The sequence below is a fragment of the Bombina bombina genome, chromosome 8 (assembly GCF_027579735.1).
Source record: "Bombina bombina isolate aBomBom1 chromosome 8, aBomBom1.pri, whole genome shotgun sequence".
Lineage (NCBI taxonomy): Eukaryota > Metazoa > Chordata > Amphibia > Anura > Bombinatoridae > Bombina > Bombina bombina.
In genome coordinates, this window is record NC_069506.1 from 131,396,415 (window position 1) to 131,423,426 (window position 27,012).

Genomic DNA, 27,012 nt, shown 5'->3' on the forward strand with positions numbered 1-27,012 from the left:
AAACAAAATACAAAAACGACCCTGCTGTAAAAGAGTAAAAAAACACTAAACCACATTCATTAAATGATCTTTTTCACTAACAGAATCCCTTTCAGTAAAATCTTACTTTAATAAGATGTGGCTGAAACACTGCTCTCTGTGCCTCTTTTCCTGCTCTGTAAGGATTCAGGAAGTGACAGTGGCACATTCCACTGCACTTAGAGGGGAAGAACAGAACTCTCTTTTTCACTTTAGCAAAGCTAGCAGGTTCACAGGACAGCAACAAAATATATGAAAGTTGTTTTTTTCCGTTTTTGTTTTGTTTTATATGATTTAACATCTAGCCCCAACCCTATGTTCCACTTACTAATGCCTCTCGCTGGATTGGTTCAGCCCAAATAGGACTGCCTCAAATAAGCAGTTAATGGGCCATGCAATGATCTTAACCACTTGCATCCAGTAGGTGGCGCAGCATGTTGTGTAATGGTGGGCAGACCTGCTTGTGCCTCTTCATTGCACAACATATAGATGTGAGAAAAAAAAATGCTGGGGAAAAAAAATTACAATTTTTTTTTTAAAGCCAATAAAAAAATATATATTTTTGCCCATATGAGAGGTGAAGCACTGCCTCACCTGCCTCTAGTGACTGCACATCACTGCTCCGTGGGTATCCTTTGCTCTGTACCAATCCGTTTACAATACCTAGGTTTCAAAATGGCGCTTTAAACACAAAGTTATTGGTTTAAGTATTTTGAACATGCAGTGCTGAAAATAGTGGGCAGGATAACGTGACATCATCGGCTAATAAAAGATATAACTTTTAGAACGTTATGAAACTTCGTTTTGGAGAAAATATAGGTCAGTAGGTTTTAATTAATGTTTATTAACTTTAATATGTTAGTTGTTTAGTTTAAAAATAATATGGATATTATTATGTCATTCTTAATAATGTATATAAGTTTGTTATGATGAACCATCAAAGAAAGAATAGGTACTATTTCTTAGCTAACCACTGGTATTTCTTAGTTAACGATTGGTATCTTCTGTTCTGATCAGTATAATGCTATTACATTTTCCTACTGTTTTCATACTGTTTTCATACTGTTTTCTTTTACATAGTTTTTAAACTAAGACATTTCATTAGAAATACTTTAATTACAATTATAAGTAATATATAAAAACTTTCACAATATCCATTTGAACATGCCACGGTTACTATTGTGAGTGGCATAAGTCTGAAATATGATTTTAGTGTGTATTATATAATACTTTAAATTATCTTTCTTATAAGTTTATTAATATTGGGAAGAATAGATGCCTCCTCTTTATCCATTTTTTTTTCTTGCTGCATGTAAATTTACATTCGCTCATTGTCTTGCCCTTATTCAATATGGCCACCACATACCCCTAATCCGGAAGTGACGTAAAAACAGAAAACCGGATGTGAAGTTCTTTCAGTAAACCGGAAGTCACGCAATCATAACCGGAAGCACTCACAACGTTGTATACAGGATACGTGCGTGCAAGCCGGCGCAATTTTTTGGCGTCTAATTCAAATCTTATGATTGATTGAAGAACCACATATATGGTCTAATTAATTCACACCTCCTTATGTCTTGAAAAAGGCCCATCACAGGGCCGAAACGCGTAGACTGGACTACAAGGAGGTGTCTATTCTTCCCGGGTGAGTCAGATTCTGATTAGACTCACTTAGTACATCGGTTTTTGCACATGGTCTTATCCATTTATTTTTTATAGGTACCATCACTTGCCCTTAGGACGTCTCTAGGAGGGCAGCTTTTCACAGATTACTGTCCTTACTATTTAGGATTCCTTGACAATTTGTTCATCACTTCTGTGACACTCATATACTCTTTAAGGATTACATCCCATGGGATTTTGAACATTTTTCATCCACCTCTTTTTTGGTCACAAGGACACATTATTATATTTTTTGTACACGTGTACATATATTTCATGTATTCTGTAACATAGTTCATTGTTTTACCATTGCACCATTGTCAATTTACTATTTATTTATCTTTAGTTGTTGCTCATGTACTCATTTATCACGAGTAGGTCCTAGGTGCATTAGCATTCACCTTTCCATTGCACACTAGCAATTGTACCAGCTATTGTTCTCTCTCTCATTTGTAGGAATATCTGATACCTCAGCTACCTCGATCCTTAGTAATCAGCACTCATAGCTGTTTGCACTTTTTATGTTTTATGTTTTATCAATAAATATTTGTTTTTATCCTTTTAACCTTGAACATCACCCTCAGCCTTTTTGGTGCTCCTGTATTTTGTTATTCACTGTATCTTTATTCTTGTACCTTTGTTAGGAGGTACTTATACAGTGAGCTTGGTGAGATAACCCAGGCGCTGCTTATTACATTTTTCGATCTGTATTTGTACTCAGTAAATCAGTGGGGAACTTGTAACAGCCAAAATTGGCTCTTGTTTAACGATTAGATACAATATACTATAGCACTATTGTTGCAACCTTGACAGCAAGCTGGTAACACATACTTAAACACATACTCGGTAACCTGAGCTGCAGGTGTACTCAGTAAAATAGCAGGGGATTTGTAACAGCTACAATTGGCTCTCTGTTTAACTACTAGACACAACATATTTTAACAGAGAGTCATTTTATTGCTACATTTATGTGGATTCCACGCTATAGCGATGCATAAGGTCTCAGATGGGGAAGATAAAATGCCTTTGTATTAACTTAATATGAATAATTGGAGCTCACATACTAGAGCGACCTTATAAGCCAGACAGTAAATAGTCTAGTTAACCAAGCTACATATTGATACCAATTAGACGATATCCAAGACTATCTATCTGAAGTACCCCAATACAAGTGATGCATTTGTGCCAACACTTAAGAGACTTTATAAATGACCTAACGGCATTTGCAATAATAACACTAAGAGACACGTGTCTAAGCATTATATTACATATAGGCAAATAGTGTCCCTGTCATTATACCTGACCTATCTTATATGGTCACTGACCAGTCATAATATTGCTTAGATCGATACCAGAAAATAATATTGACAAGTAGTCACCTCTTTAAGGATTTAGTACACCAAACTATTCTCCTTTGAATACAAGGGATTTTCTCATATATCCCAGCAGAAGTACCTTTAACTGATACTACATGTGTGATTTATCTCAGTAATTGGTCTGCAGGGTAGTGGCCAGTTTGGAATGTGATTAAGATCTCCAAATATTCAACAAACACTGATCATTTTTGTACACTAACCCCTGCTCTTGATTTAACCCTTATGTAATGAAAGGATATCATACTTTAAAGGCCTATTGAATTAATACAATCAAGGGTTATTATAATCTTACTACTTCATCCATGGTTTTAAGTTCTACACCCATTTTATAATACACTATTAAAAGTTATGTTTTAATTTAGTTGTTCGTTATTTTTGCCTAGTAGTCAGGATAGAGAGTGCTGCAATCACATTCTTTATTGGGAATTTTCTCTCCATTCCCACCTTTTGTGTTGAACAATTTAATGTCTATTTCATGCAAAGGATCCATGGAGCCCATTGCAGAACCTTAAGGACAAGATTTAAACTCCAAGGAGGAGCCTTAGATCTAAACACAGGTCAGAACCCTGCAGAGCCTTAACAAATGGCTGCACATCTGTAAGCTCTGCAAACCTCTTGTGCAATAACACAGACATGGTCGAAAACTGTCCCTTCAGGGGACTAGCAGAAAAGCCCTTCTCCAGTTCATCCTGGAGAACAGAACAAGTAGGTCCTCCACACCTTATAATAGATGCGACGAGCAACCGGCTTACGAGCTGGAATGAAAGTAAAAATAACTCTCTCAGAAAACCCTCTCTTGGCTAGGATTAAGCGTTCAATCTCCACGCAGTCAGCCTCAGAGAATCTAGACATTGATGAACAAAGAGACCTTGGTCAGCAGATCCCTGCGACAAGGTAACTTCCACTGAGAAGATGATGACATCCCCACTAGATCCGTGAACCATATCCTTGGCGGCCAAGAAGAAGCAGTCAGTATCACTGACGCCTGCTTGACTCGAGCCACTACACTAGGAAGTAGTGGTAACGGTCGGAAAGGATAAATTAGGTTGAACCTCCAAAGCACTGCTAATGCATCTGTTAGCTCCCCCTGGGGATCCCTGTACCTCGACTACTATCTGAGTAGCTTGGTATTGAGACGTTTTAAGATCTTCCTCTTGCAAATCTCTTTTCAAACACTCGGGATGGAGAGACCATTCTCCTGGATGAAAGGATTGTCTGCTGAGGAAATCCGCTTACCAGTTGTCCACACCCGGAATGTGGATCGCTGACAGCGAACAAATGTGGGTCTCCCCCACACCAGAATCCGAGATACTTCAATTTAAAACTAGGGGGCTTCTCGTTCCCCCCTGATGGTTGATGTAAGCCACCGAGGATATATTGTTTGATTGGAATCTAATTAACTGGGACGAACCCAGCAGAAGTCAAGTCTTCAGAGCATTGTATATTGCCCGAAGATCCAAAATGAGATCAGGAGGAAGCTTTACCTCCTGAGAACAGAGGCCCTTTGCTCCCAGCTCCCCATCCTGACAGACTCGCAACCGTAGTCATAATCACTCAGGATGGTCTTGAGACGGACGTCACTCAGGACAAGTGATCCTGACAAAACCACCAAGAGAATGATTCTCCCAATTGGTTGTCCAGAGAAATCTGTTGCGACAGATCTGAATGATCGCTGTTCCACTAGTTCAGCATGCGCAGTTGCAACATTCTGAGGTGAAACCTGGCAAAGGAAATTATGTCCAAGCTGGACACCATGAGACCAATCACCTCCATACACCGAGCCACAGATGACCTTAAGGAGATCTGGAGGGCAAGATATGTTGAAGCTAGCTTGCAACGTCTCTGGTCTGTTAGAAATATTCTCATGTCTATGATAGAGGACCGAGGACCGCCCATTCATGCTGACGTAGACTTGGCGGGCTTCTTGCTCTGTTTGGATTTATTCCAGGACTGAGCCGGCTTCCAAGAGCTCTTGTTTTGCTTTGGCTTAGCGGAGGACTGCTGACATGGGCTTTATCAGAAAGAAAATCGTCCCTTAGATTAGTTCATATACTCTTGCGGTAGGTCACCCTTGCCCCCTGTCACTGTGGAGATAATGGAGCCCAGGCCTGGACCAGACAAAATCATCCCCTTAAAGGGAGGGAAGAAGTCTAGACTCAGAAGTCATAACCGCAAACCATGACTTCAGCCAGAGCCCGACAGGCCTGAACAGAAAAAGCTGAAGCCATAGCGTTCAAGCAAATAAACTGCCTAATAGCAGCACAGATAAAAGAATTAAAAACCCTCAAGGCCATAAATCTTTTCTGAGTAACGTCGAGGGGAACCTCCACCACAATCAAATCCTATAAGGAGTCACACCAGAAGGTAGTTTCTCCAGTAAACGCGGCAACAGCCTCCATCGGTTAAAACAAATATCCTGTATGTTGAAACATTTTTCTTAACAGAGTTTCCATCTTTTATCCATGGGCTCTTCAAATGAAGAACTATCCTCAAGCGCAATAGTAGTACGTTTAGCAAGGGTGAAGATAACGCCATCCCATTTAGGGACGGGCCCTCACAACTCCATTGAGAGTCCAGAACCGGGGACAATTTGTTAAAGAGAGAAGAGGAGGAAAAGGAATCCAATCCTGTCCCATTCATTCTTAATAATCGTCGCCATCTAACAGGAGTAGGGAAGGATAATGTGCACCCTGTCCTCAAACTCTATCCAAGTTAGGAATTAAAGGTTCAACAGGCAATTTGGCCTCTGGAACCTATGAATGCGCCAAAAACTTCCTTTAGAAGAAAGCGCAAATTCCTAAACTAAAGTCTGGTTCGTCCGCAGCCAGAGGTTTAGAGGCAGTAGACTCCGATCCAGAATGTTCATACTCTGAAGTCTCAGAAAGAACTTCATCCTTGGATAACCCTCAGTTAAATCCAATATATTATCTGATGTAATCTGGGAAGGAGTGCAATATGTGATCTTTCGCTTGCGCTTAGCAGGAAGAGGTAAAGTATTAAAGGCCGCAGACACCGCCGTCTGAACTGCGCAGTAATGTCTGGTGAAAAAAGGCCCCCTCCAGATGAAGGATCAGCAATACTACGGGAAAACTGCATTTGCAGAGATATAAGAATGTAGGGTACTCAACTCACTGGACGACAACTCCTCAGAGGTGGACGGCTCAGTGGTATCAAACATGTTTGATATTATCACATTATCAAGGCATATGGAACATAATTAAGAGGGCAGAACTAAGGCCTCCTCACCATATACACAGGAATTACTCATCAGGAATAAAGGGAGTGCCCTCTAAAGTAACAGAATCCTCCATGCAATAACCGGAGAACTAGAGAAATAAAATCTTATTTTATTCAAAAAAATGGCACCCTTATACCCCAATGGCTGGGGCACTCACCACCTCCTATAAACCAGACAGAACAGAGATTTATGGCTCCTCTCTGATAGACACCCGGGCAGGAAAAAAGGGAATGAATCACATGGTGCACAATGCAGGACAGTTTCTGCTATGAGAAAGCGCGCCAAGCTTGTAAGCTGCATGGCTCTCAAAGTGAAAGTGAAACCTGTATATTCCATAACAGCCTATAAGCCCATAACATCTCACACATAAAAGCAGCATAAAATCAAATAAACATAAAAGATTATTCCCCCCTGTTCAATAATCCCCCTAAGGAGATATTAACCCTTGACTGATTCTTTACAGATAAAAGGAGTCACACTGTGACCCTGTCTTCTTGTGTTATCATACATGTATAAAATATGAAACAAATCTTACCAGAATCTACGCCGTGGAACAGGAACACGGCCCTTCAAGTGTGACAGATAGTAGCATTGCTTCTGACATGGACTTGAGTGAAGAAAGCAGGCAGGGAAACTCGTCAACGCTGATTGCCTATGGAGCTGTTAATATGAGTCGGAATTGGTTTGCAGAAAGACTCTCCCTGCATCTCCGGACTCTAACTTTCATCCATACTCTCACTGAGATGCTGGCAGGACTACTTAAAACTCCAGTCCCATCTCGAAGAGTACTACCCTCCATAAGAGACTACTCCGAAATCTTCTAACACTTCTCTGCCAACCTCCTGTGACGAAAGGAAAAGAATGACTGGGGTTATGAGGAAGTGGGGGAGGTATTTGAGCCTTTGGCTGGGGTGTCTTTTCCTCCTCCTGGTGGCCAGGTTCAGTATTTCCCACAAGTAAGGAATGCAACTGTAGACTCTTCCCATATTAAGATGGAAATTTCAATATTTGTTTTTGTTTTGTTTTTTTAATATTAAATTTTTATTGAGGTTCTTGTTCAAAACAAACAGTCAGTGCTTATCAACACACAAGAAAGAGAAGAACATATTATTACAGAGTAAGCTGTCAAAACAAGGTCATATGGGTATTCACAACAGCTAAGTGACACATTACTCGCTGAATATAAGCAATAAACTCCACTCAACGTAGAGCCTACTATAGGATATAGGCGGTCATTTATAGTCCTCAAAGGAACGGTAACATAATAGAAAGCAGGTAGGCAATAATGCGTCAGGACCACTCATGGGCTCTTGTTGGAGAACCTCTATTTTATGTTTTATACATATTCTGAACAAAATGAACAAATTGAGTTTCCTCGTCTAGTATCAAGGCCCTTTTTATGCTTACTATAGGGGAGGAAAGTGGGAAAGGTGAATGGACCTATAAGATGAAAGTAGGTTAACAATCAATATGTTAGATAATAATAACACTGGGAGGGCCCTTTTTAAAGTTAGATATTGTAGTTAGAAAAGTATATACAATGCAGTAGTCGGTATATATATATATATATAAACCAAAGTGTTAAGCAAAATATAGCAACAAATAGGCCACCAATTGAATGCTTAGAGAACATAGTAGGATATACAGGTACGGTGCAATATGTAAGGCTTGGTAGCTTAGAATAGGATGGTAATTAGTATTTTAAACCATGGGCTACTAAGGAGGCGCCAATCTTTTAGCTAAAATACTATATGATATGATATGTAGGTATGATATAATATTTATGGAGCGGTATAGGAAAGATAAACCGCGTAGCGAATTCTCCCAAATTGGGAGGCTTATTATAGGGGGGGTGGGGGGGGAGGAGGGAGGTAAGATATAGTAGATACATAAACAGCGAGCGTGTTTTAGAAATTGGTATCTATTAATTTAGTAGTTATAATGATCTAAGGCGGTGGAAAAGAGGGTTTTGCTGCCCCGGCCGCTGGCAGCCCAACCCCCATATATTAATATTGTTGGTACTAGCCAAGAGGTTTAATATAGGAGTGGGATGAAAATCTAGTGACACACACACTGCAAACATCAATGTTTAAAGGAGATCGGGTGTATATATGATAAAAGGTAGAGTATAGACAACACGACACAACACAGAAACTTAATATGGTAAATAATGGAATGGCTAAGCCACAATAGTGTCTTAATATCGTGCAGGCTACACACTAAAACTAAAATATAAAGACATGCATGTTTTCTGTCAGCAGAACTATAGCTAGGTCAAAATATCTACATTCTTAAGTGGACTGTACAGCTTGCTCCCAAGATGGCTAGGTTTTGCAAAAGGTAGTAAACATCTATTACATCAAGATCAGCTAACTCTAAGCTATATGTATAATTTCAGGAGAAGTAGCCATCACTGGAACACACAGAATTGGCAAGAGTATGAAATAGTAAGTATTAGTCTCTGCAACTAAAGAGGTATAGAGCAATACTGGCTTTAACAGAGACTCAGTTCAATCAAATAGAAGTGTACAGTCACCATAAGGTTCATCCAGGATTTTTAACTGTAGAGCCTCAGGGGCAGCATAACAACAGTGGTAAGAGTGAATCACAGGGAGTTTCAGACAAGTACAGTGTATATTCAACATGGCAGGGAAGCATCTCGCTTTTAAGTCACTTAGAGAATATCTTTGGAGGGTTATGAGTCTATAGGATAAGTTCCAACCGCTCCTAGTATCGCATATTATTCTAGCCAATGCCCAACCTATGAAGCCTGGCCGGGGTGCTTGACCACTGCTGCCCGCAAATGCGAAGGGCCGACTGAGCTTTGCTGAAACAATGGCATTGAAAAGCTGCAGTTATCTGGGCCACTATGTTGTGGGCTGCTGAGCTCGAACTGATTTGGGCAAAACAGTCTAACGATGAGAAGGTTGCTGATGATACGAGGGAAAAACCATCCTGGGCTGCTTTAACCATAGGCAATAGTACCTGCATGCGGCTACGAGATTCAATGAGTGGTGCTTGCTGCTGTAGAAGGCTGCAGCTCTGTAGTGCGGCCCGCGACAAGCCGGTAAGGGCAGTTCCACTCTCCGCTGCCAAAACAGTATGCTCAGGAGGCGGGGGACGCCGGGGCCCCAAAGCGCCGCTGCCCCCTGGCGTGACCATGCTGATGGGCTTGTGGTTAGGATGATCCAAGGTCATGATATCTTCCTGTCGGAGTGCCAGAGTGGGTAAGCGCTCAAACATGCTGCGGCACCCGTCCAGAGAAAGATGGATCTCCCCCATAACTTGCTCCGCTGTAGCCATATCGAGAGATGGTATTCGGCGCCAGAAAAGTAGTAATGATAGGCCCAAGATGGCTGTCTTCAGAACCTCTTGTCAGCAAGCTTCCCCCTAGTCCTGAGATTCTGTCACTTTGGTGAGGCTCACAATAGCAGTGTTAGATGCGCCAGTCATTTATATTGAACAATCTTCATAAAGGGATAAGTATTAAAGCTGTAACAATCCTTAAAATTAATTTTTGTATACGATGTAGCCGGAGCTACTGATATGTGCGTCTGTGTTACTTCGCTGCTGGCTCCGCCCCCCCCAATATTTGTTTTTTAACCAACATGGCGACATAGAAGCTTTACTCAAGTCAAACATTTTTTTTACTTGACAATAAAATGCTTTAAAGTGATTGTAAATCCTAGTGTTTGTGAAACGCTAGGGTTGACCATTGGAACAAATAAAAGGGGACTTTCATTCATGAAGTATAAAATACATCATGCTGAAAGCTCCTTCATTTGTTGGAAGCAATCGCCGCACTGAGCTGCTCAGGAAGTCCACGGCAGAACGCTATATTGCTGAGAGGTGACATTTCCACCTCTTAGCCAATAGCGTGCTAGCTATCCGGCTTGGCGCCAGTTGGAACACAGGGCTATTTGCTAAGAGGTGGAAACGTCACTTCACAGCAAATAGCGTTCTGCCGTGGGCTGTATGAGAAGCTCAGTGCGGCGAACGCTTCAAAAAATAAAGGAGCTTTCAGCATGAAGTATTTTATACCCTATGACTGAAAGTCCCCTTTATTTGTTCCAATGGTAAAACGCTAGGATTTACAATCACTTTAAAGCCTCCCCATTGAAAATAGTGAGATGAGCTCCATTTTTTCTATACTCCATGGAAAGGAACACACCCTGCATTGTTTCAATGGGACACTTATCAGATGCTTGTCTGAAAAATATGATATATTTTAACATTATTGCAAATGACATATTCTAAGATTTAGTTACCTGTTTGAAATTAGTAGACAATTACAAACATCACAGTGATTTTGTTGCCATTTGGTTAGTGTTGAAATAATTAAATCCAAGTAGGAATAAGGAAAGATTAAATGCAACTTTACCAATTGATGATTTTTCCCATAATTCCTTTGGGAGTTCCTTTAGGAGCCAGCTCCTTATGGACAACATGATAAGGGTACAGAATGTCAATTGGAAATTCAATAAACACAGGACCTAAAATGAGACAAAATGATGTATTTAATAATTATAAGTAGTTAAAAAATGTTCTAACCACTAAGATCTAACTGCAACCTTTGCAAGAACTACAATAAATTGTACTAACTATACTACAAGCGAAGGCAGGACAATTTTCCTTACGGCTATATTGCTTGCTTATAACGGTGTTTAGCCCCTGCAAGGTTAAAGGGACACTGAATTCAAATTTTTTCTTTTGTGATTCAGATAGAGCATGCAATTTTAAACAACTTTTCTAATTTACTCCTATTATCAATTCTTCTTCGTTCTCTTGCTTTCTTTATTTGAAAAAGAAGGCATCTAAGCTATTTTTGGGTTCAGAACCATGGAAAGCACTTGTTTATTGGTAGGTGAATTTACCCACCAATCAGCAAGAACAACACAGTGTGTTCACCAAAAATGGGCCGGCATCTAAACTTACATTCTTGCATTTCAAATAAAGATACCAAGAGAAAGAAAAGAATTTGATAATAGGAGTAAATTAGAAACTTGCTTAAAATTGCATGCTCTATCTGAAACACAATAGAAAAAATTTGGGTTCAGTGTCCGACAATCCAGTCCAAAATAAACTTTTATGATTCAAATAGGGCATGTAATTTTTAACTTTCCAATTTACTTTTATCACCAATTTTGCTTTGTTCTCTTGGTATTCTTAGTTGAAAGCTAAACCTAGGAGGTTCATATGCTAATTTATTAGACCTTGAAGGCCACCTCTAATCTGAATGCATTTTGACAGTTTTTCACCACTAGAGGGCGTTAGTTCATGTGTGTCATATAGATAACATTGAGCTCACGCATGTGAAGTTACCTAGGATTCAGCACTGATTGGATAAAATGCAAGTCTGTCAAAAGAACTGAAATAAGGGGGCAGTTTGCAGAGGCTTAGATACAAAGTAATCACAGAGGTAAAAAGTGTATTCATATAACCGTGTTGGTTGTGCAAAACTGGAAAATGGGTAAAAAAGGGATTATCTATCTTTTTAAAGAACAAAAATGCTGGTGTTGACTGTCTCTTTAAAGTCATATCTGGTTAAAGTCATATCTGGAGCAGCCGTGCCCTACTGGTTCAAAGCTAAAGGCGACCAATTATGAAAGGCATATGTGCACAGCCACCTGCCATGTTCAATTCTTAAAGGGACAGTATACTGTAAAATTGTTTTTCCCTTAATGCGTTTCCAATTACTTTTTTTACCAGCTGCAAAGTATAAAATATATGAGATTTGCTTTTTTTAGGCTTATTTGTCTATATGAATTAGCTGATTTTGTGTTTTGAAGCTTGTAGGTATAATCAGATCTCATTACTTTATCACATTGTGTACATATACCTGCTTCTTTATCTTATATCTGTCCATAAACCAATCACCAATACTTGGAGAAAACAATGGAAAATTAACATTTTATTACCTTATTTCGTCTATAACCCAATGGGAGTGTAATTTCTTCTACTGGCTGTGTTAACACAGCTTGGCCTCGAGGCCAAAAAAACTTTCAGGATGGGTGGGATACCACAGACTTAATAAACTATTTCAAATGGCAATATAAGGTTAATGGAAATACTTGTAAACCATTTAATACACTCCAGCAGGTAAAGTGGATTATTGGGAACAAATTAAAGGGGAGGACATTTTTGAGTAAACTTTCCCTTTAAGCAGAAGTGCAGTGCAGCTCTGGAGGTGGCTTTAACCACTTTGCAACAGTGTAACAATAACATGTGCTTCCATATTAAAGTATTTTTATATTGCACTTTTAATCCCTTTAAAAGGGACATAAATAAATACCAGATATGATGATGTATTAAAAGCAAATATTAGCCTAGGAATAATATAGATGTATTTTTTTAATTATATTAGTGATCTAAATATTGAAGAAATAAGCGTAATGTTTCAGTTTATGTAAAGTAATCGGCACCACCATGCTGAAACCTAGCTATTCCTTATCTAATCTCTTCTGCTGAGGGCAGTTAGAGACAGATTAACATCAAATCAAGGGCTTTGTGGAATTAAAGGGTCAGTCTACTTAAAAATTATTATTGTTTAAATAGATAATCCCTTTATTACCCATCGCCCAGTTTTGCATAACCAATACTATTAGTTTAAAGTGATGGTATATCATAGCGTTTCACAAAAGCTAGGATTTACCATCATTTTAATATACTTTTTGCCTCTATGATTACCTGTCTCTAAGCCTCTGCTTAGATGTACCGACTGCCCCTTATCTCTTTGCTTTTTACAAAATTGCATTTTTTTTGTCCAATTAGTGCTGCTTCCTGCATAACCATTAACATTCTCCACAGGAGTGAGCACAATGTTATCTATATGACACACAAAAACTAGCACTGTCTGTCTGTAAAAAGCATCGAGATAAGAAGTGCACTGCTGGGGCTTAGAAACAGGCAAACAGAGGTTATAAAGTATATTAATAGAACAATGTTGGTTATTTTGCAAAACTGGGGAATGTACTAAAGGTGTTATCTATCTTTTTAAAGGACCAGTCAACACAGTAGATTTGCATAATCAACAAATGCAAGATAACAAGACAATGCAATAGCACTTAGTCTGAACTTCAAATGAGTAGTAGATTATTTTTCTGACAATTTTAAAAGTTATGTCTTTTTCCACTCCCCTGTACCATGTGACAGCCATTAGCCAATCACAAATGCATACAAGTACCATGTGACAGCCATCAGCCATTTACAACTGCATACACACTTTTTCTTGCACATGCTCAGTAGGAGCTGGTGACTCAAAATGTTTAAATATAAAAAGACTGTGCACATTTTGTTAATGGAAGTAAATTGGAAAGTTGTTTAAAATGGCATGCTCTATCTGAATAATGAGAGTTTCATTTTGATTGAGTGTCCCTTTAAATAATACAAAAACATTAGGTAGACAGTCCCTTTAAAGGAACTTTAATTCACTGTGAGATAGTTACTTTCACAGCTCACTTACAGCCGTTACTAACAGTCCTCAGCAGGGGATACAAGATAAGAACAGGCTTTTAAAACTAGGATTACTGAGTTACACCATAGAAGCAGCCATCATTTTATAGGAATTGGAAAGCCCACAATTTTCAAATTAAATCACAGGAAAAGGGAATAGTAAAGCAGAATCGGGTATTAAAAGTTGTTGGTTAAAGGGACATGAAACATTTTTTTTTTCTTTCATGATTTAGAAAGAGCATGCAATTTTAAACAACTTTCCACTTTATTTCTATTATCTAATTTGATTTATTCTCTTGATATCCTTTGTTGAAAAGCATATCTAAATAGACTAAGAAGCTGCTGATTGGTAGCTGCACATAGATGCCTTGTGTGACTGGCTCACCCCTGTGCATTGCCATTTCTTCAACAAAGGATAACTAAAGAATTAAGACAATTATATAAAAGAAGTAAATTGGAATGTTGTTTAAAATTGTATTCTCTATCTGAATCATGAAAGAAAAAATTTGGGTTTCATGTCCCTTTAAAACGTTTCCTATACTTTCACAAGACTTGTGTGCAATCCAAAATACCACTTTCACATAGAATGCTTTAAAAAAAACAACAGGTATATACTGTTATTCCTTGGAATTGTGCGTTCAAAAAAATAAGGAATGTGTATAGCAAAGAACTTAAAGGGACACTGAACCTAAATTTTTTCTTTCGTGATTCAGACAGAGCATGCTATTTTAAGCAACTTTCTAATTTACTCCTATTATGAATTTTTCTTTGTTCTCTTGCTATCTTTATTTGAAAAAGAAGGCATCTAAGCTTCTTTATTGTTCAGAACTCTGGACAGTACTTTTTAATTGGTGGATTAATTTATCCACCAATCAGCAAGGACAACCCAGGTTGTTCACCAAAAATGGGCCGGCATCTAAACTTACATTCTTGCATTTCAAATAAAGATACCAAGAGAATGAAGAAAATTTGATAATAGGAGTAAATAAGAAAGTTGCTTAAAATTGCATGATCTATTTGAATCACGAAAGAAAAAAATTTGGGTTCAGTGTCCCTTTAACCCCTTAATGACCGGACCATTTTTCAATTTTCTTACCCTTAATGACAATGGCTATTTTTAAATTTCTGCAGTGTTTGCGTTTAGCTGTAATTTTCCTCTTACTCGTTTACTGTACCCACACATATTATATACCGTTTTTCTCGTCATTAAATGGACTTTCTAAAGATACCATTATTTTCATCATATCTTATAATTTACTAAAAAAAAAAAATGATAAAACATGAGGAAAAAATGGAAAAAAACACACTTTTTCTAACTTTGACCCCCAAAATCTGTTACACATCTACAATCACCAAAAAAACACCCATGCTAAATAGTTTATAAATTTTGTCCTGAGTTTAGAAATACCCAATGTTTACATGTTCTTTGCTTTTTTGCAATTTATGGGGCAATAAATACAAGTAGCACTTTGCTATTTCCAAACCACTCTTTTTCAAAATGAGCGCTAGTTACTTTGGAACCCTGATATCTGTCAGGAATACCTGAATATCCCTTGACATGTATATATTATGTTTTAGAAGACATCCCAAAGTATTGATCTAGGCCCATTTTGGTATATTTCATGCCAACATTTCACCGCCAAATGCGATAAAAAAAAAAAAAAAGTTCACTTTTTCACAAATTTTGTCAAAAACTTTAGGTTTCCCACTGAAATTATTTACAAACAGCTTCTGCAATTATGGCACAAATGGTTGTAAATGCTTCTCTGGGATCCCCTTTTTCAGAAATAACAGACTCATATGGCTTTGTGGTTGCTTTTTGGTAATTAGAAGGCCGCTAAATGCCGCTGTGCACCACACATGTTTTATGCCCAGGAGTGAAGGGGTTAATTAGGGAGCTTGTAGGGTTAATTTTAGCTTTAGTGTAGTGTAAGTACTGATCTAGGCCCATTTTGGTATATTTTATGCCACCATTTCACCGCCAAATGCGAGCAAATAAAAAAAAAAAAACTTTACATTTTTCACAATTTTAGGTTTCTCACTGAAATTATTTACAAACAGCTTGTGCTATTATGGCAGAAATTGTTGTAAAAGCTTCTCTGGGATCCCCTTTGTTCAAAAATAGCAGACTTATATGGCTTTGGCATTGCTTTTTGGTAATTAGAAGGCCGCTAAATGCTGCTGCGCACCACACGTGAATTATGCCCAGCAGTGAAGGGGTTAAATTAGGTAGCTTGTAGGGAGCTTGCAGGGTTAATTTTAGAGATCAGCCTCCCACATCCCACCCCCTGATCCCTCCCAAACAGCTCTCTTCCCTCCCCCACCCCACAATTGTTACTGCCATCTTAAGTACTGGCAGAAAGTCTGCCAGTACTAAATAAAAGAGTTTATTTGTTTTTTTTAAATAAAAATTATAAAATATTTTAGTTGTGATTTGTTCTCTTCATATCCTTTGTTTAAGGAATAGTAAACACCTGAGATTCATTTTTATAAAATGTTTAGTTATACATAAAACAACTTTGCAATTTATTTTCATTATTTATTTTGCCCCCTTTGTCATGTAATTTAGCACTGAAAATTGAGCAATTTCTAATTCTCAGAACTTGAAAAGCACCATGCGGTCTTCTCAAGGCTAATCCTGCTACATATCTATCCCTAATTGGCTTTTTGACATAACAACTGCAAAACCAAGTACTTTATACTAACCTTATGACAGTGACTAGCCTTGTTGTCTGTGAACTAAAGCCCAGATTGGCTCCTACAAATAATGTAAATGGTGGGTGGAGTTTGTCTATTGAAAAATAACTGGATTAAAAAGGATGTTAATTTGTTTTAAAAATGTTAAGATTGGGGTATGTTATTCTATAGCCACACAACAGAAAGGTCCTGTAATTACACGGTGTTTACTGTCCCTTTAAAGAAGCAGCAATGCACTACTAGGAGCTAGCTGAACACATTAGGTAATCAATGACAAGAGGCATATATGTGCAGTCTCCAATCAGCATCTAGCTCCCAGTAGTGCTTTGCTGCTCCTAAGCCTACCTAGGTATTCTTTTCAACAAACAATAGCAAGAGAACAAACCAAATTAGATAACAGAAGTAAATTGGAAAGTTGTTTAAAATTGCATGCTCTACCTGAATCATTAACCCCTTGAGTGCTAATGACGGCCCTGAGCCGTCACAGAGTTTCCCACTCTGGTGCTAATGACGGCTCAGAGCCGTCACTAGCTCTCTCCCACCTTGAGGGAGATCTGGGGGCTCCCACCCACTCCTACCCCGGCGATCAGGCCTGCATAGTGACAGGCATCGCCGGGGCTTTACGTTATGCATGGTGACATCACACGCAATAACGTGATGACGTCACTGCGCAACTTTATTTATACTTAACAATGTTAAGTATAGGAGCAGGGCGCATGCTGCTTAGAAGCCTGTATCTCTGGCATCTAAGCAGCTACAGACCCCCAAGACCCACCATTGGAAAGATAATCGCATAACATTTCCAACAGTGTAAGTATTAGGGATCTGAAAAAAAAAAAAAGTTTAAAAAATTTGTTAAAAAATAAATAAAAAAAAATTAAAAAATCTTAGCACCCAGGTGGGAAAGTGCTTAGCACTCAAAGGGTTAAATAAACATTTTGGATTTCATGTCCCTTTAAATGTTCCCTCTGAATCTCCTTAACATTATTTAAAGAAAATATTGCTAGGCTGCTCTAAGAAATGCGGAAACATCTTACCTGGTGTTCCAGATTGTGCTTCAGCTATTGCTCTTTTAAGTACAGGTACAATCTCTCGTATAGTTCTAATTGATGCACAAAATTTACAAATAGGCTTGAAAAGCGACATCTGATCTATATCCTGGAGTGCTCCTCTACCCTATATAAAGAAACGCAGGAAATGGTATAAAAATGTTACAAATGACAAAACACTCAAATATAAACATGATAAAAAGGTAAAGATAGCTGCATTTAAAGTTTTATGTAACTATTATACTGAGCTGTTATACATTTAATATATTTCTTTTTGAGAACTAGATTTCATTGTCTCTAATCAGACTGAAGTGCTCACTGTTCTTCTTAAATTTCAGGTTAAGAAAATGTTTTACAAGTGTCTGAAACATAATAAAAGCATTACGGCTGAAGGGCTTCATTTTAATTATGCTAAGAAATTCTAAAATGTTATTGTATCACAGGAAGGCTTGACAAGTTTGTTCAAAGAATACACATTATATCTAAATAGGACAGTAAAGTCCTAATTAGACATTCATGATTTAGACAGAGCATACCATTTTAAACAACTTTCCAATTTACTTTATATATATATATTAAATTTGCTTCATTCGGGGGCGGAGCCAGCAACTTAAGAGACCGGACGCATACAGCAAGAGCTCTCGCTCTAGATTCAGATATTAGGGGTGAAAATATAGACTAGCACCCTACTTTACAGCTTTACAGCTCTGTCTTTCTTATGCTTTTGGAACTCACTGTGTGCTTGGTTTTAGCAGCAGCCTTGGAGCGGCATTGAAATCTAGCTTAAAGAACAACGTCCAGATGTCCCACTCGTATGCTCCAGGGGTAATGCTGAGAGAACCCCAGGGCTCTTGTAGCAGCGATCTGTTTTTTTACCTGCCCGCACACAATCATATCTACCTATGGAGGCCCGTATGATGATCAGCGATATGTGGGGAGAGCTCTGGCAGTTAGCTTGGAGATCATCTTCAGCCTTGCGATCTGGAGTGGGATGAAGGACTCTGCCTTATCTTATACCGCGTTGCTGCACTGTCTCTCACCCAGATGGCGGATTTCCCAGAGAGACTGTGTGTGACACTGGACATACTATCACAGATGTACAAAATTGACTCAGAGCCCAATTACAACTTAACAACATTCTCTCTCGATTTTAGTCTTACCCTGATAACCATGCCGCTATATATTAATGTTATACATTGCTTGTATCCTTTAACAGACAGTCGCATAACTATAGGCTACCCTGGGGTCTAAACCGGCTCTTTCTTGGAACTTTAGTTTCTAAGTTGGTTGAGTATTTGTTGTTATTTGCTGTAATTTGAAATATAGAGATGCGTAAGTTATATATGTTTTTTTACAGGTTATCTGCAAGCTTATTTTCTGTGCCTGTTAACTATTATTTCTCCACAGGAATTATTAATATATGGTGATTGTGGTGACTACTATATTAGAGGATATTTAATGATGTGGTTAGAATCATATCCCCATAATCTGCTAAATAGGTTAGTTCTCTTCTAACTAGATGATTGTATTCCTTAAAGCAGGAAAGTAGAACATAGCATAACTTACCTGGTGGTACAGCCCAGCAGCTACATTATACCCGCCCCTACCTTGTGTAGATGTTCCCTCTCTAACTTTACTACATCTTATAATTCATCCTGATAGTAGGATGAAACGCCCAGGCCGCCTATTATTACTAGATAACCATAAGCTGCTATTACATACCCCCTAAACATTATTTCTGGCCCTACCATACTAAATAGGGATCACTGAGTTGTACCCCTTACAATAGTTGGCTAGTATACATATCATTTAGGTGTTCTCCTGTCGCTGGGTATAGGACCCGTGCCCGGGCGGCGGGATGCATACCTATCTTTTATATTATGCCACAATAAACTCTATTAACTCAGAAGTAACCTTAGTCTCAGGACTTACTTAGGGGTTCTAATATACATTAATTTCCTGAGTTGCTGTATGGGTGTATGGTTATACTTTCCTCTCTACTATGCTCTGAAAGTTTGCATGCAGTGATGTTAGATGTTATGTGTTTAATATTAAGTTTCTTTGCTACTTGCATGTTATAGATCTACCCCGGAGCTATCATACTATATCAAGGCCGTGGGACTGTTATTATTATTTACTGTGCCCGTCTACATAATGTCAGACAGTAGTCCCCTTGTAAACCACTAGGCATTCTGAGGGACAACTAGAGGGAGTTACCTCTGATGCAGAGAGGTGTTGAGGCACATCAGACCCTCCTATCAAAATCAACATAAATGTCCTACACACTCTGACAGCCTTGGCAACTACATATCTGTCTTAAGATTTCTGGGGATATCCCTTTTGTCAAACAGGTGTTTTTTTCATTCTAAAAGCTTCCTTTGCCCCATATAGCTCGATTACAGGTTTACTGTGAAAGGTTAATTTAGCTAACTACACATTTATAACCCTTGCTTTTAATCAGTACTTTTGTAATAACCCTTTAATTTACAGAGGTCCATGCATAGAGCATTCTTGATATGTCTTGCTTATCACACTTAAACTACCACCTCCCCCCCCCACCAAAAATAATGAGCCCCCTATTTTAGGAGGACTAACCAGGCGGTTTATCTTGCCTATACTGCTACCTAACTACTGTTTTTAATTACTTCCTAAGTACTGACTCCTACATAACATCATAGTACTGAATCTATATACCCTATCTAGATCAGCAGGACTGATCATTATTACCTGCCAACTAAACATACAATCTAAACACAGCTCTTGGTTGCCTCTCTTGAGGTGTTAGTTCCAACGCTTTACTATAGATTCTATTTACCACTAAGGGAGTTTATATGATATCATATTATATGTTACATTATATACACCATATTATATTCTATACTTTATTAATTTTAAGGAAGTTGATATTTGTTCGCTCATAATAAGGAAAACTGAGGTTGATTAAGGTTACTTTGTTATAAGTGCAGCACTATATTATGGACACCTTGCAATGCTATGTATTACGACGACTGTGTTGACTGTTACCATTTGTTTCATGCTGGCTGCGGATGCGGCAACTTTGTACTGTCTTTATTTTTTCAACCTCAATAATGTCAAGGTATTTGAGATATTATTAAATAATATATAGAAGTATATTTATCTTTATTTAATAAATCTGTGGATGTGCACATGGTCTGTAGACAAAGGTTTGTTTCTAAGAAATCTCCCACACTCATTATGTAAAATTATGCTGAACACACAGGGGGAGACAATGGAACATTTGGCCTGCCAAATTTTAGAACAGTCACTTAGAGGAATGTTGGGGGATGTAATTTTGACATAGAACAGGACACAGGCAAATATATGGATTTCCTCCAAGGGAAATGCCGATCCGTCTGAAAAGATGTGAGAGATACAAACATTCTTCAAAGGACTGATAATTAGCACAAATTTGTTTTGAGTGATTCAGGCTGTGTGGCTGATAACACCAGAATACACAGAGAAAAACACAGACAAATGCTAAGGTGTGAACATACAGCACACAGTGAAGACACATGGCTTACATTATGATTTCAAAGCAACTGTAGTTAGATTTCAAATAAAATATACTAAGAAAATAAATACAAGACATACATATTTTGAAAGCATGAATATCTTAGCCTCTGTGTGTTTAAGAATATAAATAGATGTTTGTGGACCTAAAAGTAAATGATTAATAATACTTAATTTTATTTCAGATGGGCCATAGACATATGAAATGCTTGGATCCCTTCTAATAATTATTTCTATTTTTATTGCAGGCAACCATTGGTCATGAGCATCAATCTATGCACTTAGAAAGAGATGGAATACCTGCATGAAATGAAGTGTCATATCATATAAATGTGAAACAAATGTTTATAAAGTTGTAAATACATCTTTTAAAATATAGTGAGATGAAGATATGGAAGTTACTTTGATGTGATATGACTATGAGATATAAATTTTTCTGTTAGGCTAAATGAAATATAAATTATTTTAATATAATGTTAGATATATGTGATGTTTCATATCAAAACGATCAGGAAATTAATCTGATGCCGCTTCACCTATAATTAATATTAGGAGAGATTAATACAAGAAATTATGGGAGTTATTATACATTTTAAAGAAAGATGCTTAAATGTATAACTGTATTTCTTTGTCATGCTGAAATTGTTTATGCTGTCTAATTGTAATGCTGCCACCCGGTGTTGATATGAGAGAACTACAGCCAGAAAGCTTTTTGGCTGTTGGAAATGGGATATTCAGATTATCCAATAGAGGGACAAGGTTTCGAAGGGCCACCCATATTTCACACCTATGATTAGACTAATAAGTCGTATGCAGAAGGAAGGAGACACTGGCTGCAGAGTTTTGTAACTGACTGAAACTGTTTTGCGTGAGACACAGTCAAACTATAAAAACAAAGTGGGCCATACTACTCCTATTCCATTGCAATTACACTTATTTTATATGAGGTGTGAAAAAAATCTTGAAGTTGGATCTCATTTTGGTAACGTGTGTATATATATATATATATATATATATATATATATATATATATATATATATATATATATATATATATATATATATATATATATATAGATATATATAGAGTATAAGAAAAGGGCTGCTAATTACATGTGATATTTTAAAGTCACTGCAGTTTAAAGATAACATATTCAAGGCTTTTGTAAGATAAGTTATATGCATAGTCAATTTGTATTTAATAGATTTAAAGAAGCAGTGTGTTCTTTCAAGTTAGCATTTCACAGCCTATATATATATTGTTTAAATCTGTATCTGATTTGCTAAGTAAATCATCTGTGCAAGTTCTGATATTGTAAGTTAATTCTGTATTAGGATAAATTGCAGTTAAATAGCAGAATATATATATATTATCCTATTGTTGAAAGAGCACAGTTTAGAATTGTATTGCTTGGATGTTAAAGGTTTTAGTCCCATTGTATTAAATAAATAAGGCTGAATTGTGAAGGTATATTTTTCTGGGTTTTGTAAGAAGGATAGCATATCTTAAGAGTTGGTTTTAACGCATATAAATTTTGTTTAATTTCCTTTTATTGCGAATATACTTCAATATGTTTATGGATATTAACTAAACAAAAGAATTCAGATATTTATATTAATTGTATGGTCTAGTAGATGCATGGTTGATTAGGGTTTCAATTTTTAAGGAAAATTAATATAAGATTGTGTTTATAACCCTGCCATAAACTGATATATTATTTGGATAGCACTACTAAGATTTTCATAAATATGCTGACAATAACAATGTCACAGGCATGCTGGGCCCCGGCTTGGAAGAAAAAAAAATTGCTTCATTCTCTTGTTATCGTTTATCTAGGTAAGAGCTCAGAAGCAACAAAGCACCTGGGTTCTAGCTGCTGATTGGTGGATACATATATACACACCGATTGTCATTGGCTCACCCATATGTTCCGTTAGAAACCAGTATTGCATTGTTGATACAAAGAAAATGAAGCAAATTTGATAATATAAGTAAACTGGAAAGTTGTTTAAAATTGTATGTTCTACCTAAATCATAAAAGAAAAATTTTGGGTTTGGGACTCTTTCGTAACATTTGGCAAACTGTATCATCATTGCAGGCGGACAGGTTCACAAGAAATGAATCTGTCTGCCTGAAATTGCCACTTGCCATGCTACATAGAAAGGCAAAATTTAACATTGCGCAAGAGGTTTCTTGTGCAATGCTGCCCCCTGTTCCTGCATAAAATCAGAATATTTCAATCACCCTGAACCAGTGACTGACTGGGAGATTGATTTTATCACCTCTGCAGTGGCAGAGAGGCAAAAAAAAGCAGTTTTAGCATGAAATTTTAAGCAACTTTCTAATTTATTCCTATTATCAATTTTTCTTCCTTCTATTGGTATCTTTATTTAAAAAGCAGAAATGTAAGGTAAGGAGCCAGCCCATTTTTGGTTCAGAACCTAGATAGAGCTTGCTGATTGGTTTGCTACATTTAGCCACCAATCAGAAAGCGCTACCCAGGTGCTTAACCAAAATGGTCCGGCTCTTAAGTTTTCATTCCTGCCTTTTCAGATAAAGATGGCAAGAGAAAAAAAGAAAATTGAAAATAGGAGTAAATTAGAAAGTTGCTTAAAATTCCATGCTCTCTCTGAATCATGAAAGAAAAAAAATTGGGTTTAGTATCCCTTTAAATATGTGGCTGCATAGCCTCAAAAGCTGAGAATGCAGCTTCATAATTTTGCCGCCTGGTATTATATTATAAATCTAACCTGTTAGGGAGGCCTGAGAACAGGTTTGAAACCCCTGTAATAGATGTATTATGTAGCTAAAAAAAAAGCAAAAGAAATTTAAAGGGAGCTTAGGATCGTAAAAAATAATTAGTAAAACAATAGAAGTTAGTGGTAATGTACTTGTAGTAATGTAGCTGCTGCTCCTCCTATGAGCAGTACTGGAGACTCTGCCATCTGTGCATTCTTTATAGCTGTCACAGTATTGGTCAAACCTGGACCTGCGGTCACTGCAGCTACACCCACTGTGCCTGCACCAAAACAAAGAGAACAATACACATCAATTATATTCTTTTTTTTTATTGTTCTTCAAACAAACTTTATTTGTCTTTATTCACATATTCCGTTACTACATGGAATGCATTTGTACATACATATATATATTGGCATTTGATTTGTTTAATATATACAGTATATATATATATATAAATATATATACAGTATATATATATATATATATATATATATATATATATATATATATATATATAATTAAAATTGTTAAAGAGCTTGTTTAACATATAGACATGAGGGATATTTATATTTTTCAGCATATATTTCTTTAAAACACATTCTTTAAATAGATATACAGTATTGTAATTATTAATAAATTAATAATTTAAAGGGACAGTCTAGTCAAAATTTAACGTTCATGATTCAGATAGAGCATGCAATTTTAAACAACTTTCCATTTTACTTTTATCATCAAATGTGCTTAAGTCTCATGGTATTCTTTGTTGAAAACTAAACCTAGGTAGACTCATTTGATAATTTATAAGCACTTGAAAGCTGTCTCTTATCTCAGTGCATTTTGACAGTTTTTCACAGTTAGACAGCGATAGGTCATGTGTGTCATATAGATAATATTGTGCTTACTCCAGTGGAGGTATTTATGAGTCAGCACTGATTGGCTAAAATGCAAGTCTGCCAAAAGAACTAAGATAAGGGGGTAGTCCGCAGAGGCTTAGATACAAGTTAATCACAGAGGTAAAAATGTTTATTAAAAGGGCCACTGTAAGTAAATATTTTCTATGTCTGTTACTAACTAGCTACCCCAAATACGCTTTTTATCAATAGCATTTCATTAACATATCTCTACCGTATATCAGAAATCTAGTCTGCAAATTTAATTGTTTTCCAAACCCACTCCGTGGGTATCCTTTGCTCTGTACCAATCTGTTTACAATACCTAGTTTCAAAATGGCGATTTAAACACAAAGTTGTTGGTTTAAGTATTTTGAACACTCAGTGCTGAAAATAGTGGGCAGGATAACGTGACATCATCGGCGAATAAAAGATATAACTTTAGAACGTTATGAAACTTCGTTTTGGAGAAAATATAGGTCAGTAGGTTTTAATTAATGTTTATTAACTTTAATATGTTAGTTGTTTAGCTTAAAAATTATAACAGAAAGTAATCCTTTAATATAACTGTGTTGGTTATGCAAAACTGTGTAATGGTTAATAAAGGGATTATCTATTTTTTAAGCAATAAACATTTTCAATTAGAATGTCCCTGTTAGGTTTCTGCCAAAGAAAAGCTTCAACATAAGCTGCTGAAACACACATACCTGACAACCTAGCCACTGCATCAGCTGCAAATACAGCAGTAGCTTCTTGTCGCGTATCTACCACGCGTATTCCCAACTTTTCACTGGCAACCAGAATAGGAGATATATGGCCACCAACTAAGGTGAACACAAAGCGCACGCCATGAGCGTGAAGCACCTTCGCAACAATCTCACCACCATGGCAAGGACTTTGGGTTTCCACCTGTAAAGAAAAAAGAAAAACATTTCACTAGTAAATGTAACTGTGCCCTTGGTATTTTCATTATTGATTTAAATAGCTATAGCATAATCTTGCTGCCACATCTCTTCTCTTTCACTAGTTTTCACCATGTTTCAATCAAGCTGGGTTAATAGTAGTAGGAAGTTAATCATTGCAAACCCTCCCAAAACATGGATGCCATAACCTGTCCAGAAAGTGCTTGGACACAACATTTCTGGGGGTGTGAGGGTTCTGTGGAGCCACTGCCTGGACTGTGCTTTTGTCTCAGGATCAAAGTGGTGTATCTACTACTTATCTAGTGACAAACCACCTATAAACATTGTCAGATATCCTGTAAATTCTTGTCAAAAGTTCTTGTGAACTCAACATACACTGTATCTTCTAGCCTCCAACATCCAGATAACCCATCATGCTGACAATGTTCTCATGGTCCAAAAACATTAACTAAAATTGTCTGTACTGTGCCATTTAACACTTCCTCTTGACTCCAGGATTAAACACAAAATTCTCACTCTGACACAAAAAGACCTCAACTGCACTGCTCCCCCCTACATCTCAGACCTTGTCTCCAGATGCTCTGCCTCCCGTCCCCTTTGTTCTGCTCACTATCTCCTACTCTCCTCCTCTCTTGTTACTCACAATCCTGTTTACAGGACTTTTCCAGACTGGCTCCCATCTTGTGGAACTCTCTGCCTCGCTCCACAAGACTCTCCCCTAGCTTTGAAAGCTTCAAGCTCTCCCTAAAGACTCTACTATTCAGGGATGCATACAACCTACACTAACCTTCCTAACTCCATTGCTATCCCTTTGAACCCCTTAGCATGTAAGCCTATGAGCCCAGCTGTTTGTAGATCACCTTCATAAGAGCCGACTAAAACAGTGCAACTCTCGGCAGGGCCCTCTACCCATTTGATCCATATAAATGTTATCTTTATACCGCCTGTGTTTACAGCGCTGTGGAATCTGTTGGCGCTCTACAAATAACCTGATAATAATAATAAAATAATAATAATTTAACACCACTGTGGACTTAATCTACTTTGCGTATTGTCAATCGTTGGTCATCCAACATGGTGTCAAGACTTTTCTAAAATGATTCTTAAGTGGTAACTGCATTTGTGCAACCGCAGTGAGGGGCGTCTTCACAAAACTCTCTTCCCAGCTTAAACTTCCAACATGACTATTTAACTATGGAATATGATGGAGCAGAGTCTCCTAATGTATCAACCATCTCTTTACAGATTTTTTTGATTTTTTACTTAAATACGCCTAGATTAGAGTTCTGCGTTAGCCATCAAAACCAGCGTTAAAGGGGTCCATAACGTTGCTTTTTAAACCGCCCGCTGGTATTTAGAGTCAGTCAGGAAAGGGTCTAACGCTCACTTTCTAGCTGCAACTTTTCCATACTGCAGATCCCCTTACCGCCAA

General features: G+C 37.4%; 1 protein-coding gene across 1 annotated transcript in view; it reads right to left on the reverse strand.

Moving 5' to 3' along the window:
• The window catches only part of ILVBL (ilvB acetolactate synthase like), a 144,732-nt gene that overhangs the window by 107,788 nt on the left and 9,932 nt on the right, over nt 1–27,012 (reverse strand). Inside the window, exons 3-6 of the mRNA XM_053690578.1 lie at nt 25,365–25,566; nt 23,917–24,044; nt 17,481–17,619; nt 10,676–10,787 (exon numbers count right to left, since the gene is read on the reverse strand). Coding sequence (XP_053546553.1) covers nt 10,676–10,787; nt 17,481–17,619; nt 23,917–24,044; nt 25,365–25,566 — 581 coding nt within the window. The remainder of the gene's footprint in view (nt 1–10,675; nt 10,788–17,480; nt 17,620–23,916; nt 24,045–25,364; nt 25,567–27,012) is intronic.